General features: G+C 38.4%; 1 protein-coding gene across 1 annotated transcript; it reads right to left on the bottom strand.

Moving 5' to 3' along the window:
* Window positions 1–10053: 10053 nt before the first annotated feature.
* LOC110677115 lies at window positions 10054–11896 on the bottom strand. The gene is made up of 4 exons (XM_021847813.1): window positions 10975–11896; window positions 10820–10924; window positions 10349–10759; window positions 10054–10290 (listed from the first exon to the last, which is right to left on the bottom strand). Exons 1-4 carry the CDS (start codon window positions 11186–11188, stop codon window positions 10175–10177), a joined length of 846 nt encoding a protein of 281 aa, XP_021703505.1. The 5' UTR covers window positions 11189–11896; the 3' UTR covers window positions 10054–10174.
* Window positions 11897–17373: the final 5477 nt, after the last annotated feature.

The following is a 17373-nucleotide window of genomic DNA, read 5'->3' as shown; positions in this document are numbered from 1 at the left end:
TTGGTATCAACGCATGAGCAATTTCTTTCCAAGTTCAAGAGTTTATCTTTCGATATCTAGGAGGGAAACGATTCCGAATCAGTGGAGTAGCAGACCTCTTAACTTCTAAAATAAGCTTTTTGTTTCAAGGAATCTAAATGTTTCATGGGATAAAACCTGTTCACAGGTTCAAAAAAAAAACGACTTTGCACCTTATAAGTAGAAGCAATAATTTGATACGCTAGAGTACCGATGCATGTTCAAAATCAGTATCATTCAACCAGCTAAGTGGCCGAACCTGATTAAGGGGCGCGCTTTTGAGAGTTTAATGGTGACAAACTGTTTTCTCCAAAAGGTATAAATAGCGGTATCTTTTTCTAAAGAGGCTCTATGCAAAATGGTAGAGAACGATATTTGTATAAAAAACGACTATTTCATTATTTCTCAATAGTAATGGAGTAGAACGACATGCACTAAATAAAGGACACGGGTATACCACAAAATATCAAAGAAAACTGGTCGCAGTGGTTCATCCCGAAAAGAAACAGAAAAAAAACAAAATCGTATTGAAATGAATAATTTCGCAAATAAATTTATCTGAGCTTGTTGTACTGGTCTCTGGTACTAGAGAATCATTTCTACTCCAGCGGTATGAATTATATTGTAGATGTTAAATTTGAATTTCAATTGACTGCCATTTTCTTGTTATTTGGTGACATATTTCAGCGAAACATTTCAACCAAATAGCCATACAAAAAACGAGTGTTCGGAATATGAGTCTGTTCGGAATTTGAGTCAAAACGGTAATTGTTTTTTAAAATAAAAATTATAATTATTTGACACAGTATGCATAAATATTCTAGTTTTCTTCGAAAAAAAAAACTATCAAAGTTACCCCGGTTTGAGGTACCTCTCTAACTCAATTATTCCTTCAAAATCGAGTTCTGGAGAGTTGACTGTAAATTGACAAACACAAGTTCAAGCATCAGAAAAAAAATCCTTACTTAAACTTAATAAATGCATGTTGTATTACAAGACATATGTCTCGAAAAATGCAAACCGGCCTACAAGTCACGAAATTTTTTCCCTGGTTTTTGTTTTTTTACTGTTACTCTGATTAACTATAAAATCGAATTATATTTAATTTGTTTACTGGCATATCGGTCTATTTTGTTCGAAGTAAGAGGGAGCATGGAGAAGAAAGCAATGAATACTAGATGGATAGGTACCGTAAGAGAATGGCGAGAGAAATTAGATTAGATGTTGTATAACAAACAGTATTACTTGAAACGTCCACCTTTGTGGCTAGCGTCCCCTATGGGAACGGCTTGGCGTGTTGTTTGAATAACACTACCAAGACAGCCAAAAAGAAGGAGGTTTCAAGCGCCCTTATACTGTTTGGCGATCAAGCAGGTTCTATCGATCGGTGGCTTATATTTTGGGGAATCATTACACAGTCATGGATGGTTTGTCCATATCATGCGTATTTCTCCCCGATGTGCCACACACATTAACATTTTACATTAACTGCGTTTTTTTCTTTTTAAGTCGTTTTGTTATTTTACATACAATGGTTTAGACCGGAGAGTTCTGTGTTTTAGAGTTTTTCAGTAATTTCTGCGAATATTTTAATTATTTTTTTTTAGTATTTTCACATTTTTAATGCAAAAGTTACTTGCTAAAATTTTGCAAGGTTTTTGTTGAATCCCTGACGTGAGTTGAATCAGTTGTTTTACCATTCGTATAAGAAATTTCCTGCAAAAAATCCAAAACTTTTTCCACAAAAAATCCTGCAATTTCTTTTAGAATTTGTTTAGAAAATCCTCCAGAAATACCTGAGAAAAGAATCTTCCTTGGAGAATTTCTCCTAGTTCTCCCATGATTTCCCCTAGTTCATCCCATTCCAGGAACAACGTTTAGAGTTTATCCAGATATTATTTCTAAACAAGAATTACAAGAAATTGTTGCTTAAATTTTTGCAAAGATCAATGCAAAAATCGTTCAAACAAAAAAATGCAGATATTTCACAAGAGCAAACGTCAGGAATTTCACACAAAAAAAATTGCAGCGTTCCTTTGAATTTTGGGATAAATTTGTAAGTTACTGGACATTCTTTGAAAGGGTGTCATACCATTTAAAAGGGTATGGTCAACAATGAAAGTTGACGTGTCTTTTTATCTCTGGCTTCCGATTGGAAAACTATTGCTTTAAAAATAGTTTTCCCTGAGTAATGGAAATAAGAGAGGTAAATTTAATAATATGACAGTTTTCAGAATGCAATTTACAAAATACTCCGTTACCACACAATGCAACTTAACGCAAGAATACCGTGGTGAATCAGAATCCGTACGGTACTAATATCCAGACACTTTGATAATATTCGATTATTTCGTCCTAATTTGAGTTTTGATACGATTAAGCCTTATTTATACAATTGATTTTTTAATATTTAAAATTATCTAATACCATTTCCAATCTATATATTTATTTCCAGAAAAAATAAACACATAAAATGTCAAAACAACATCGTAAATCCATCAGTATGCCAGCAACAATCTATCAAAGTTGGTGAAAACATCCTTTTGTGAATCTCTAATGAAGGATAGTCATATAGGGTGCAGAGCTACTAGGGCACTTCCATGGTCATGGTTTTTTTTTTCGGTCGAAAGTCCAAAACAATTGCAATTAGAACTTCGATACAACGCACATTCTGGTCAAATATGAGCTCAGTAGCTTTCAAAAAACTCCCCTAATCAAAAGTGCCAAGAATAGAATACGATTGCCTTTAGTACTATGGATCCAAATTGTTTCTTCGAATAGCCGATATATGTACATTCGTCGAAGCATTAAAGATTCGAGTGCAAACATTAAGAAATTACAAAACAAAAATGCGAAAAATTTTGTAATAAGTCGGTACAGCCTACCTGCACTTAATATTTTGGGGATATGCAAATAGAACAGCGCTTTTCCGAAGTAGGAAATCCAATGAGCATTTTATATTAGCAGTTTTTTTTTATAATATTGAGAGAAAAGTTGATATTTATATCAGTTAGTTCAAATATGTCAGTTATAATGATTCGATGATTTTATCATGTTCATAGCTATTACATAAAACTTATTGAATTTTTATCAAAATAAACTCTTTTTGTTGCAATGGCATTGTGAACCCTTTGAGAAGTCATCAAGGCTCCTAGTGATCAGTGGACCCCGGTTGGGCAGTGCCCTAAGAACTGCTAAAACCTCACGGAAGTTCTTTCGAATTCCCTTCAGGATTTTCTGGGAAACTATTCAAACTTCTCGAAAACCTGTGGAAAACACCGGAAATCACTTGGGAACCATGATAAAATTCTGGAGATAACTGGTCATCATCTACCCTTACATCTCTCAGGTACTCTTTAGGCACACATGGTGGGCAAATTTTTTATTGATCAATAAATTTTTATCTTAAAAGCATCTGTGTATATAGCTATGAATACAATACTGTTCTTAGGATGTTCCTGTCCAACCAACTGCTTACAACAAAACTTTCAAAAATTTCGATTACTTACTAAACTGTGCAACAGCACATTCAATCCAAACAATCGCCAAACCAACAACTCCACTAAATATAAGTAACCAAAACATCGAAACCAAATCGTCAAACTCAAGAGTGTAACATTTACGCTCGGGCAACCGTCCATAAGAAGATAGGAGCTTAGATTCCCAATTGTTCCACAGTCCCAACTCAAACACCCAGTTGCTTACTAGTTTGTATTTTTGAAACATCGGACTCATCGGTATGAATGCGGTCGTGGACATAAACCAATGAATTCGCTCGGGCAGCATATAGAACTTTCGCATACTAGTGTTAGGGTCCCAATTCCACGGTATTGCTGCTATCACTTGTGCAATGTTGCAATTGATAATATATGTGGTGTTTGTTTCAAGTGGGTAAATGCTAAATGTATTCTTAGTTCCAAACACCAAACGGTCGACGGAAAAGTATTGTTGCGCTGAAGTTCGTAACTCAGGATCATCCATCACGTAGATTGAGAGCGCAGATCGGTTGAATTCTTCTATCGATCGTAAGTGAGGTACGCGTTTGACACTCAATATAAATGAAACTAATTTCACGACATACACTTCACAAAGAACAAATTCTATCCATGTTGCCGAAATGAGTATCATTTGGACCAATATTTTTACTTTTCTACCATGAGTTTGCAGGAAGAATTTTTTGAGTTGTTTGAATGTATTAAAAAATATCACAAGAAAAGCAGTCAAGATCCAGAGATGTGTTTGAAATGGCACGTTGAGGTATAAAATGTAAGGCTTTAAATACTGTTCTGGAATTAGAAGACACAGTCCATCGAATTCATGGTCAACTACAATATGTAAATTTCCTAAATTCTCCATTACAATATGTCTCACTCTCAATTCAATGTTATTGTCAGTATACCAATTAAGGGGCATTTTTATCCAAGGATTTGGTAACAACCGCAAAGAAGCATTCACGTGCTCAGCAAAAGTATGAACAAGTAACTGAAAAGGCGCAAACAGAACATTCACACTATGTTGCAACTCACAAAGAAATGGATATCCATGAGTATTTTTTACAATATCTACGTTTGGCAATTCCGAAAGGTCTTTCCAGCTAACCTCATCAAGTTGATCCGTTAGAAAATTGAATTTAAAAACGCGTTCTCGACCTTCAGACAGTTCCACCAATAACGATCTCATCAATCTAAACTGCTTCAACAACATTTGATATGTACTCAAGCTAAATTTTAGTTGACATTTGAATCCAAAGAAAATGAATGGCGAGAAACGAACTGCACTGTTTTCCAGGATAATATGCTGCAATATTTTGGTTGTACTATGTCCTGTTAGTGGAAACAACACGAGCTTGCATGATCTAGAAACAGTTCCAGTGGTTTGTGTAGAAACCATTCTCTGCGGACAGCTCATTGCCGGAAGAATACCGTCTAAAATATCCAACCATTGCAGATCTGATTGAGGTGGCGTAGCAATACACAACTCTGTTGGGTTGGAAAGCTGATGGTGAAAGCAGCCAAAAACTTGGACAAGTGAAACTAGCACTACTGGATGCATAGCTCTTTGCAGGTTTGATGGGAATGTGTCATCTGAGATAAATGTATCGAACCTTTTTTAAAAAGTTCGAGTTGTGCATATATGATGTTGTTTAAACATGCACGTAATTACACTATGTTAGGTATTTGTTCAAACAAACCTCATGCACAATTTTAATATTCACGGGACACTACAGATGGATATAACAAAGGGATTCTCTAAGTTATGCGATAAGGGTATACGATATTAGGGAAGCCTAAATTCAATCGGCGCGGTAAATGGCTGGGCATGGCGTATCATTGGTACCTCACGTTCCTGCAGGAATAAAATAGACCCCTTTGTGCGGTCCTTAGCCTCTTGCCCAGCAACTCCTATCCCTACCTCCTCGTGGTACTGGCCGGGGTACGAGTAACCTTGGGGAAAATCGGGTAATCAACCCCCGGTGGGAACTTTGGTCGTATGCTGACAGGGAAGGGGGGGTTTGCTTTTGCAAACCTGGAGCGTCTGTACTCCACGTTAGGAGCGGCTCACAACAGCGTCTGTTCCCCATGTCAGAGGCGGCTGATCATCGCCCGAGTGCCAAAGAAGGACTCTAAGCTAAACTGCGCACTATGGCCCTCCGAACATTTAGGGGGAATGGTCCTCCGGAAATCTAGGGGGTTGGTGTCAGGCCCTGCAAGCCAACCGTAAAAACACATCAGCACAGGAACGTCAACGAGAGAATAGGGACCGGAACAATCGGCGACGAAAAAGGACTAGCGATTGGAAACTCGGTACGTGGAACTGCAAATCTCTCAACTTCATTGGAAGTACTCGCATAATCTCCGATGTACTGAAGACCCGCAGTTTCGACATCGTAGCGCTGCAGGAGGTGTGCTGGACAGGAGCATTGGTGCGAACGTTTAGAGGTAATCATACCATCTACCAGAGTTGCGGCAACACACGCGAGCTGGGAACAGCTTTCATAGTGATGGGTGATATGCAAAGGCGCGTGATCGGGTGGTGGCCGATCAATGAACGAATCAAAGGCCGATTCTTTAACTTCAGCATAATCAACGTGCATAGCCCACACTCCGGAAGCACTGATGATGACAAGGACGCATTTTACGCGCAGCTCGAACGCGAGTACGACCACTGCCCAAGCCACGACGTCAAGATCATCATAGGAGATTTGAAAGGTTGGCCAGGAGGAGGAGTTCAGACCGACGATTGGAAAGTTCAGCGCCCACCGGCTGACGAACGACAACGGCCTACGACTGATAGATTTTGCCGCCTCCAAGAACATGGCCATTTGTAGCACCTATTTCCAGCACAGCCTCCCGTATTGGTACACCTGGAGATCACCTCAGCAGACAGAATCGCAAATCGACCACGTTTTGATCGATGGACATAACCAACGTCAGAACCTATCGTAGCGCTAACATTGACTCCGACCACTACCTGGTGATGGTGAAACTGCGCCCAAAACTATCCGTCATCAATGATGTACGGTACCGACGCCCGCCCCGGTACTATCTCGAGCGGCTGAAACAACCGGATGTCGCCAATGCGTACGCGCAGCATCTTGAGGCAGCGTTGCCGGATGAGGGCGAGCTCGAAGGGGCCCTCTTGAGGACAATCATAGCAGCCATTAACGACACTGCCGAAAGCATTGTTGGATATGTGGAACGGAGCTCAAGAAACGATGGTTCGACGAGGAGTGCCAGGAGGTTTTAGAGGAGAAGAATGCAGCGCGGGCTGCAATGCTGCAGCATGGTACGCGACAAAACGTGGAACGATACAGACTGAAGCGGAAACAGAAAACCCGCCTATTCCGGGACAAAAAGCGCCACCTGGAAGAGGTGGAATGCCAAGAGATGGAGTTGCTGTACCGTTCTCAAGAAACGCGGAAGTTCTATCAAAAGCTCAACACATCCCGCAAAGGCTTTGTGCCGTGAGCTGAGATGTGCCGGGATAAGGATGGGAGCATCTTGACGGACGGACGCGAGGTGATCGAAAGGTGGAAGCAGCACTACGATGAACACCTGAATGTCGCAGAGAACACAGGCACAGAAGGTCAGGACAACGAAGGCGATGGCTACGTCAGCACAGCGGACAGCAGAAACCAACCAGCTCCCACGATGGGGAAGTTAAGGATGCCATTCAACAGCTCAATAACAACAAGACCGCTGGCAAGGATGGTATCGGAGCCGAACTCATCAAGATGGGCCCGGACAGGTTGGCCGCTTGTCTGCATCGGCTGATAGTCAGAATCTGAGAAACGGAACAACTACCGGAGGAGTGGAAGCTAGGCGTTATATGTCCTATCTACAAAATGGGCGACAAACTGGAGTGTGAAAATTATCGTGCAATCACCATCCTAAACGCCGCCTATAAAGTGCTTTCCCAGATTTCTTACGTCGTCTATCACCTATAGCAAACGAGTTCGTGGGAAGTTATCAAGCAGGTTTCATCGACGGCCGCTCGACAACGGACCAGATCTTTTCCGTGCGGCAAATCTTCCAGAAATGCCGTGAGTACCAGGTCCCTACACATCATTTGTTCATCGATTTCAAGGCGGCATACGATAGTATCGACCGCGTAGAGCTGTGGAAAATCATGGACGAGAACAGCTTTCCCGGGAAACTCACAAGATTGATCAGAGCAACGATGAACGGTGTGCAAAACTGCGTGAAGATCTCGGGCGAACACTCCAGTTCATTCAAGTCTCGGCGGGGACTACGACAGGGCGATGGACTTTCGTGTCTGTTGTTCAATATTGCGCTTGAAGGTGTTATGCGGAGAGCCGGACTTAACAGTCGAAGCACGATTTTCACGAGATCCGGACAATTTGTTTGCTTCGCGGACGACATGGATATTATTGGGAGAAAATTTGAAACGGTGGCAGATTTGTTCACCCGCCTGAAACGCGAAGCAACAAGAGTCGGGCTAATGGTGAATGCGTCGAAAACAAAGTACATGCTGGTTGGCGGAACTGAGCGTGACAGGACCCGCCTAGGAAGCAGTGTTACGATAGACGGAGATACCTTCGAGGTGGTCAACGAGTTCGTCTACCTCGGATCTTTGTTGACGGCTGACAACAATGTTAGTCGGGAAATACGAAGGCGCATCATCAGCGGAAGTCGTACCTACTATGGGCTCCAGAAGAAACTGCGGTCAAGAAAGATTCACCCCCGCACCAAATGCACGATGTACAAAACGCTCATAAGACCGGTAGTCCTCTATGGGCATGAGGCGTGGACTATGCTCGAGGAGGACTTGCAAGCTCTTGGGGTTTTCGAACGCCGAGTGCTAAGGACGATCTTCGGCGGCGTATAGGAGAACGGCGTTTGGCGGCGAAGGATGAACCACGAGCTCGCTCAACTCTACGGTGAACCCAGTATCGTGAAGGTAGCTAAAGCTGGAAGGATACGCTGGGCAGGGCATGTTGCAAGAATGCCGGACAACAACCCTGTAAAGATGGTATTCTCGTCAAATCCGGTTGGTACAATAACGGAACGCAGCAAGCTATGTGGGTGGATCAAGTGCGGTTACGAACCGAGTATTGTTGCGTGAAATTGTTGATTCAGTGTTATCTGTTTAGATGTTAACTAAATAAATTAAATGAATGTTGTCATCTACTATCAGAATGTGAACACTAAAGGTGAAGATAAATCGAAGCCAAACTCTTAATTTTCAATAGCACAAATCTGGAGAACCGAACACCCGTTCGAGCTGAAAACTTAATCGATTGGTCACCACTAGCTAATGACCAATCGATTGATTTTCAGCTTAAATGGATGTTTGGTTCTCCAGATTCGTGCTCTCGAAAATTTATGATTTAATCTTTACCTTAAATGGCCCTTCTTGAAAGTGCTCAATGCACGCTTTAAGTTTGCCGAATGTCTCGGAAAAAGATTTTCACATCTATACGTTGTATTTTTTAAAAACTTAAAAACAACCCTGATTTTTTAAGATTTCTTTACGAACGACACCTTTTTACCCTGTGGATTTCACCAAAACCGCTTGGCAACCAGCTTAGGCCAGTTCATTAAAGGGGAACCAACATGGTGATCAAATACTTTATTGCTTTGTTAAATGTTTGTTATGCAATTATGAATACAAAATTTGAAACAGTTATTCACGCAATACATTTGAACGTGTTCATGTTATAATGTTTTCAAAACAAACAGTGGGAATTTATTTGTATTTCTTTTTATCATTTTCAAGTATAGCTAAGTGTTCGATTTCACATTCAAGTTCATAGTCTATTTTGATTCTTAAGCGAAGTGACCCATTTCGTATAGCGACGTTTCGCCTAAAGACTTTGAACATAATTTACAACAAGAGCACGTAGATTTTTGAAAAAGATATACAATTCTCTTTTTGCTAAATTCCAAATTATACGAAGTAAACTAGCTGAAAATGATGTAAAACATCTTTATGCGAAACGGTTCACCCACATTCTCAAGATGCTCTGAATTATCTAATTATTTTACTGAAGTGAAAAACAGCACATTCAATCCAAAGAATCGCAAAACCAACAACTCCACTCAAAATAAGCAACCACCCCATCGATACCAAATCAGCAAACGCTACCCGAGCAAAGAAGAATAACAAAATGATAACTAATTCAGTTATCTGGTTATCATTTATTTTGATAACATAATTTGTTATCATTTTGCCTGAGTTAAGAGCCAACATAACAGAAATGATAACAAATAATAGCATGGTAAATATCAAAATGATAACTAATTTCGTTATCACTGAGTTCAAAATGATAACATATTCAGCTATTCATAAAAAGCTTTCCAATAACACATTTTGTTATCATCTTGTTTTTTTACATATAGAAGATAACAGAAAATTTTATGCTTCTTTGATAACAAAATCAGTTATCAGTTTGAAATATTATGTACCTAATGATAACAAGATATTCGTGATAATTTTTATTAATGAAAATCATTTGATTGATTTAGAAGATTTATTTTTTTATTTTCAAAATCATGAATACGTAGACACAAATATTCGTCTAACTCAGACATTATGACAATGTAACAGGCAACAAAACAATTCAAACAGTCAAGAGTTACACGTTAAAAATTAATGATTAAAAATCGCATCCGCAAATTCGCTGAATCTTGTCTCACTTACGCGTCGAATTCGCGATTACTCGTGTCATCAGCGAGATTCCTGCTTTGGTATGTACTTGGGCAGTATTGGCATCATCCTTCAAGAATACTCGACGGCGATACAGACAAGCTGAGAATAAAAATAAATATTAGATATTAAACTCTAACGATGATCACAATTTACTAACAGATCAGAAAATCGACCCTATCTTTTTCGAGGGGACGCTTTGTTGCTCCTTCGGCATCCTCAGCGGCTCTGATGACGTTGGTTGATTCTGGGAGTTCCGTATGGTCGCTGGCGTTTGAAGGCTTTGATTTTGAACGGCCCGAAGGATTATTAGACCGACGCCCGGTAACTGAACGACCGGTTAAACCCTCTGGCCATAGTCTCATCATGAGAAACTTCATGAATAGATAATCCGTGTCAGCTTCTATTGAAATCAAACGGATGGTCTCAGCGTCCAGAAAATCGCCTTTCACATCTTTGAAAGGAACTTCGGGCTGTGGCAACAGCTTCGATGTCAAGGCTTCCTGAAGCTTTGCGTTGCGTCCAACCAGTTCCGCATTTTGTTTGAGAAGCTTTTCCTTGGTAGCAGGATCTACAAGAAATCACCATTAAGCATTAACATAGCATTTTTGCACAAATATTACAAATCTACCTAGAGAATCTTGACGTACTGCTTCTTTATCCATCGTTGCCGTAAGTAGAGACTCATACAAATTCTTGTATTTTTTAGCCTCTTCTGCCATCCCACACGAACATTCTAAAAATAGTCATTTAGTTTTTTGTATAAATTTTTACATAAACTATTACCAATTGTATTGCTGCTTTTCGCGATAGGTTCCGATGGTTCTTCCAAATTTACTCCAATTCCGCTGTTTGTTGTTGCATTCTGATCACCGACATTCCAATCCTCGAGCAACTCATCGATGGTTATTCTCCGGCGATATGTTCTAAGCAGCGGCTTCGAAACAGGTTGCGCGGCGATGGATTCGCATGGTGAATCATCATCGGAATCTGAGCCCATATATTTTTCGAAATCTCTATCCTTATTGACTACTAAGTCAGGTCCAGAATCATCGTCCTGCACGTCAATGTCGGATTGAAATTTCACCTTTTTGCTTGCTGGTGTGCTCTTTACGTCAGATTCCTGGAAAGAACAACAAATCAGGTTAGGTTTCACTCTCCACCGAGTCAATAACAACAGTTCATCGTTAGGTTGTGGTCAACAATGATCAGGATGTTTTACCTGCAATTCCGGAAGTTTTTCAACAAGGAATCCAATGTTTTTTGCAGTCGCACTTCGGAGCACTCGTTTCTTGGCAGCAGTCACTCGTTTTCGACCCATTTTTGTTATTTTTTTCCGAATCAGCGGTAAATTTTCACGTGAGGAGATACAAAACAAAACGTACTTTTGATCGCGGTATAGAATTTCACTTGAACGGATGGTATTAGTGATGCTCATTTCACCCCCGGATGGTCGATTATTTATGTATTCATTGTGAAATTAAATATGAAGTAAAATAATTACAGAATGAAATTCAGTTGAAATAAAGCTTATTTTAACATATAGAAAATTATTGAATGATTTTCTAATGCTTTTAAGAAAGTTCTTCAAATATCTATGCATTGAAATAGGCCAATGAAAAAAAAAAACAATGAGCAATCCAGTTATTGAATATTGTATTTGTTATAAAAAAAAACTACAGTTAACTCCCCATAACTCAAAACTCGATACTATCGAGTTAGGGAGGTATCGAGTTACATAACACAAAACTAGTGCAACTGCGATCCAAGGGACCCTCGAGGTAGCCATTAAAACCCGTGTTTACTATGGTTCTCTAACTCGATATCAAGATACCAAATATCGATTAAGGGAGAGTTGACTGTATATATGCATTTTGCAGAACACTTAACGCTTTAAGGTGATTTGTTGCATGAATTTGAGAAGAAATCGATTGATGCTACGGAAAGAACATCACTAGACACCATCGGAATAAATATCAGGAGTAATTTTGAAATAGGTCGTATAAATTTTGCCAGGTGATAACACAGATATGTTTTCTACTTTTATTGTACTACTGTAGTTCTGTTAGTGTTTTCAGTACATTGTTGAATAATTATTATGTAAAATAGTTGAATTTAGTGTTGGTATTCGATACTTGATAAACCAATCATATAAAAGACCAGTCGACTTTGTGAAAAGTTATTCGATGAGCAGTATTTAGGGGTACTCAACATTTTCAATAATTCGATATTCAGATAATTTCCTTTTGCTGCAGTATAGAAAATACGTTGAATATGTATTCGGAAGTGGGGCGTTGCATTATCCATCAGGTAAACTATACTGCCCATAACTGCATAACAGTCACATTCGACATTTTTGACAAATTGGAGTTAATACCATGGAGAGTCATCGAATGATAAATACTTTCAATCAACCCAATAAAATCTGTGAGATTGAATTTCACATCAGTATAAACTTAAATAACGAAATGTTGTGATGTTTAATAAATTAAAATTGGCGAAATTAAGCAACACTATTAATAATTTTGTGAATATAAATAAATCATTGCCAAAAACATGCTCAAATCGATTTTTAGATAGCAAAGACAAATTTTTCTTCATTCCGTTTGCTCTGCTTGCTCACAAAAAGAAGGCGTTTATTGTATATTCGTGAGCTACGCACCAAACGGCGAATGCCATCAAAGAATTCAAACAATATTTCTATCATGTAGTCCATTAAAAGTCTATCAACATATAATGAACAAATTTGATTTACCTATTGTAGGTAATTTTATACAAGCATTTATAATTGCGCTTCATATACCTTGCCAGGATAAAGTTTTGACGCTTCACACATAGAGTAAACTTTTTTCCAGATGGTAGCACCTTATCTTCGTAGATTCAAATGAAAAGGCCAGTGCCTGCTTGGAAATCGAAAATGCATTTAAACTTTTTTTTCCATATTGTTGACAGTTTCCAGAATTCGTCATTCAACAAGCAAGAAATCATATTGATTGATTTGAATGCTTAGAAATAGGAATTGAAAATGTGGCGAACAACATTCACATCGATTTTTCTCATAATTAATTTGAGGATTGTCCCTCTTGAATTGTTAATCAAGAAATGTGCTTTTCGCTTCGGAAGTCCAACTGGCGACGTTAAAAGTCAAGTCAGCTTAAATTTTTGTTTACCTTTCTCGTTGACCAACTACGTAAAGGTTCAATAGGGTAACGACTGTTTTTTCCGCTCTTAAACGCTAACAGTTGGCACCAGAGGCAAAAAGTACAGGTAACAACCTTTCGAACATTCAGTTTCTTTCACTGGCCGCCGAGCGACGACAATGTTGTTTGTATTCCTCCCACTGATCGCACTACGCTGGATTCTCAAATTTTTCAAACTTTCAACACAAGCGCATGGAAGAATGGTAGTCGGAAAACTGTCAAAACGTATGGAAAATAATGAAAATCGTAAATTGCTTGCAATAAGGAAACTGGATCAAAAAAGTATGGATTAGAAATCAAGTGTAAAGTAAATACTTAACTATTTGTGTTTAGTTCATCTTCCGTGGTGATTTCTTTGCTTTCGTTTTTACTACCACTGAAAAGAGCCATGTATTGCCTTTTCAGTTTTGAATATCGCCCTATTTAAATGAAACCGATTTTAATTCTGTTAACGATTTTAATTCTGTTAACGATCACATTGTGCTCTGCGAGAAAAAATCAGCTAAACCAAAATAAAGTCGACTTAATTTCATACGTTGCGTTTCTATTAAGGGAAAAACCTCCGCGCGGTACCGCCACCGCTGAATTTGAATATAAAACGAGTGCCGCAATATGTTGTCCTTGTTCAGATAATCGTTCCGTGGATTTTTCTTGCAGAGCGCAAAATTTTTAAAAAGAAAAAAGAACGATTGGCAAAATAAATGAACATCACTAATGCTGTTGTTTACGAGACCTGTCAAACATTGCGATACCAGATACCAGCGTTTAAAGTCATAATATCCTAGTATACATGGTAATAATTTTAAATCTTCAGTGTTGTTTTGCAGTAATGTGGCATGATATTTGTCGGAATATCAAAGAATTACTACGATTTTTTTAAATATTGATCAGTCATAACAAACGAATATTGAGTTGCAATCAAATGTATCCATTCAAGTTCAATGGATAGCAATATTTTTGTGATAATAGGCCATTGTCATTTTCTTCGCTTGACGTTGAAAATTTAGTCAAAAGTGTGATCTAAACTTCAACTATATTAAGTTAGTGAAAAATAATAGTTATGGATACTAGAAGAAATAAAAGGCACTACTATATTGCAGAAGAATTCTTTCTCACCAAATATGGACATACGGTAAATTGATTTTGTTGATGATTATTTATATTTCTTCAAAGGTAGTTATTATTTTCACAGAGGAAAAAACGATCCGTGGTGAGCAACTCACAATGTGATGAAAAAAACACTGATTACGCGCAGACAGTGCAACCAACGACAAATTATTCCAGACCAGAATGTGAATCGGCTGATCGTGATGCAGATCTAAGAGAACCATCAACACCAAGTCAGATTGAAGGCTGTGCAATTGATACTGTGTTCCAGGAAGACATCAAGGCTTCAATTCAATCTGACGGTAATTCAGAAACATACATCGAAGATTCCTACTCCAGATCGGAAACAGATTTTCTAAATGAGCATGATCAAAATTGCTGGTTCGAGTTTGAAGAGATGGTATGATAAAAATGGTTACACTGTATCGTTGATTATGAAAACTACATGTGCGCATTTAGTAATACAGTCAACTCTCTAAAACTCCACATAAAAGCGACCATCGAGTTCAGTGAAGAAAATCAGTGCAAGCGCATCAGGTGTCTTTCGCAGAAAAACATTATTAAAATATAGTACAACTAGGGCTCTATTTTATAAGTGTCGACTAAAAAAACACTCTGAAATATATTTGCTTACTTTGATCGACAGTGATTTCAGACGAGTCACATGAATCTACACCATTTAAAAAATAGACCCTCTGCCTTACTCAATATTTCGTATCTCGTGGTACAGGTTTGTTTTCATGACTAACTCGATGGTCCCTTGGATCGCAGTTGCACTCGATAGTCTCTTCAATGGACCTATGCACGAGTTCATTATTTGACATTTGAGCGGTGCCGTGTTATTTATGGGACCATGGCAACAAGTGAATTTGCCACCGCTCAAATGTCAGGTTAGTAAACTCGTGCATTGGTCCATAATAAGTTATGGAGAGTTGACTGTATCTTTAAAATAATCACCAAATAAAAGCTTAGATTCTACTCTTTTATTTGATGTTAACATAAAAATTATTAGTCGCGGGATATTTTTCCATACAAACTTACCCAAAAAATCGGTATTTCTCTATAATTTGTTTCATTAAAAATGTTTTAGACCCCCCATAGATAACTTTCGTTTTAGCATCATATGAAACAAGAGTTCGTAGGCTTCAATTTTTTATATGTTTTAGAGATACTTATTTTAAATTAAAGTTTTGTTTTACAGGCACCGTGCAGTGCTACCCCATACAAATAGACATAACAGTTAGAACAATTTTGAATTTAAAACAAAGTACGGCGAACATTAACGTTCAATGCTGAAAATACTGATTTTCGCCTTACAGAAACTAGGTGGCGATAGTGCGCAAATGACAAACTTGAACAATACGAGAGCCACGAGGGAGCATATGACACACTAACAAATATTAGAATTGAGCGCCATTTAGGTATTTAATAAATCCGAGTGTTATGCCTGTTTGTAAGTGGTGGAACTGCTGGACCATTGAAGTAGCCATGAAAACTATGTTTATATTTAGTTCTAAGAGCTCGATATCGAGACACGGAATATTGAGAGTTGAATTTCGAATTTCATTAATTTTTCGGTTCTTTGACCTTATGTCAAGTTTGTGGATTTAAGTTAACTGTTTATATCATTTTCCCATATTCATTTTTTATAAGGAAGTAAAACAGTGTAGTTCTATTTATTATCAACGATACAGTACTTAATTATGGATTGTAATAGAGTATTTTAATAAAATTTTAGGAAGTACCCGATACAAATGAGAAAATAAAATTCGACTCCGATGTGACACTAGGAGACGCGCATTTGATGATCCTCAATTATTATATAAGACATCGGCTTACTCAAAGTGCATTAGTAGATTTGCTCCGAATGCTTAATGTATTGGCAGGATATAAACTACTACCTGAAAGTTTTGAAACATTTGTGGCAAACTTTCCTAATCAGTACAAGCACTCTCGGGTATATTACTGTGTAGAATGCCAGTCAAGAGTTGGAGAAATTGTTCCTGATGAAAATGAAGTTTGTGCCATACCGGATTGCGGAAGTACAAAATTTGACTTTTTTATGATTATTCCTATTGAGCAACAAATAAGAGACACCATTGTAAAATATCAGAAAGAAATTCTAGACTACGAAGAAACGGTTAAAATTGAAGCGGTCAGTGACATAAGTCAAGGAAAAATCGTTAAACAAATCTCTGAAAAAATCCCTGAAAAGTTGATAACACTATCGGTTAACACTGACGGAGCCGCAGCATACCGCTGGAGCACTAATAAGCCTTGCTACCCAATATTTGTTACGATCAATAACCTTCCTCCTCGAATTCGATTCGATAAAAACAATCTATTACTAGCTGCAGTGTGGCTGAGTAAAGGCGAACCTAACATACCTTTATTCTTCAAAGATTTTTGTGAAGAAATCATCAAATTGGGGGAAGGCATCTCTATTGGACCTGTGAAGTATAAAGTTGTCGTCGTTCAAAACTGTTTGGACTCCGTAGCAAGGCCCAAATTACAGAACTCAACCCAGTTCAACGGAAAGTTTGGTTGCTCTTTGTGTTTGCACGAAGGAAAAATTATGCTCGGTAATCAGGTGCGCTATCCTTTGGAGAAACCTCGAAGCAGAAATCACACTGATACAAGGCGTGATATGATAGAAGCGCACCATGCAGGACATTCTATAAATGGAATCAAAGGCCTTTCAGTGTTTCTGTCAATACCTTATTTTGATGTTGTTTCAGGTAAGATTTGAAAATTATTAATGAACTGCATTCAAAATTTTAACTTTTGTTCGTTTTTTTATGTAGGATTCCCACCCGATTACATGCATGCGGTGTTGCTTGGTGTTGTAAGACAAATGTGGGAACTGTTTACAGCGTCA

Source organism: Aedes aegypti, chromosome 2 (genome assembly GCF_002204515.2).
Source record: "Aedes aegypti strain LVP_AGWG chromosome 2, AaegL5.0 Primary Assembly, whole genome shotgun sequence".
Lineage (NCBI taxonomy): Eukaryota > Metazoa > Arthropoda > Insecta > Diptera > Culicidae > Aedes > Aedes aegypti.
Note: the sequence above shows the minus strand (reverse complement) of the source record. Positions and strands in the feature narration are given on the sequence as shown.

What these genes read in the sequence shown, in the direction of transcription:
- LOC110677115 (XM_021847813.1), bottom strand. Translation starts at nt 11,188, where the DNA reads ATGGGCTCAGATTCCGATGATGATTCACCATGCGAATCCATCGCCGCG. An exon ending in AGTACGTCAAGATTCTCTAG is followed by an intron (nt 10,760 to 10,819) that starts GTAGATTTGTAA and finishes GATTTCTTGTAG; the next exon opens with ATCCTGCTACCAAGGAAAAG. An exon ending in TAGGGTCGATTTTCTGATCT is followed by an intron (nt 10,291 to 10,348) that starts GTTAGTAAATTG and finishes TTTTATTCTCAG; the next exon opens with CTTGTCTGTATCGCCGTCGA.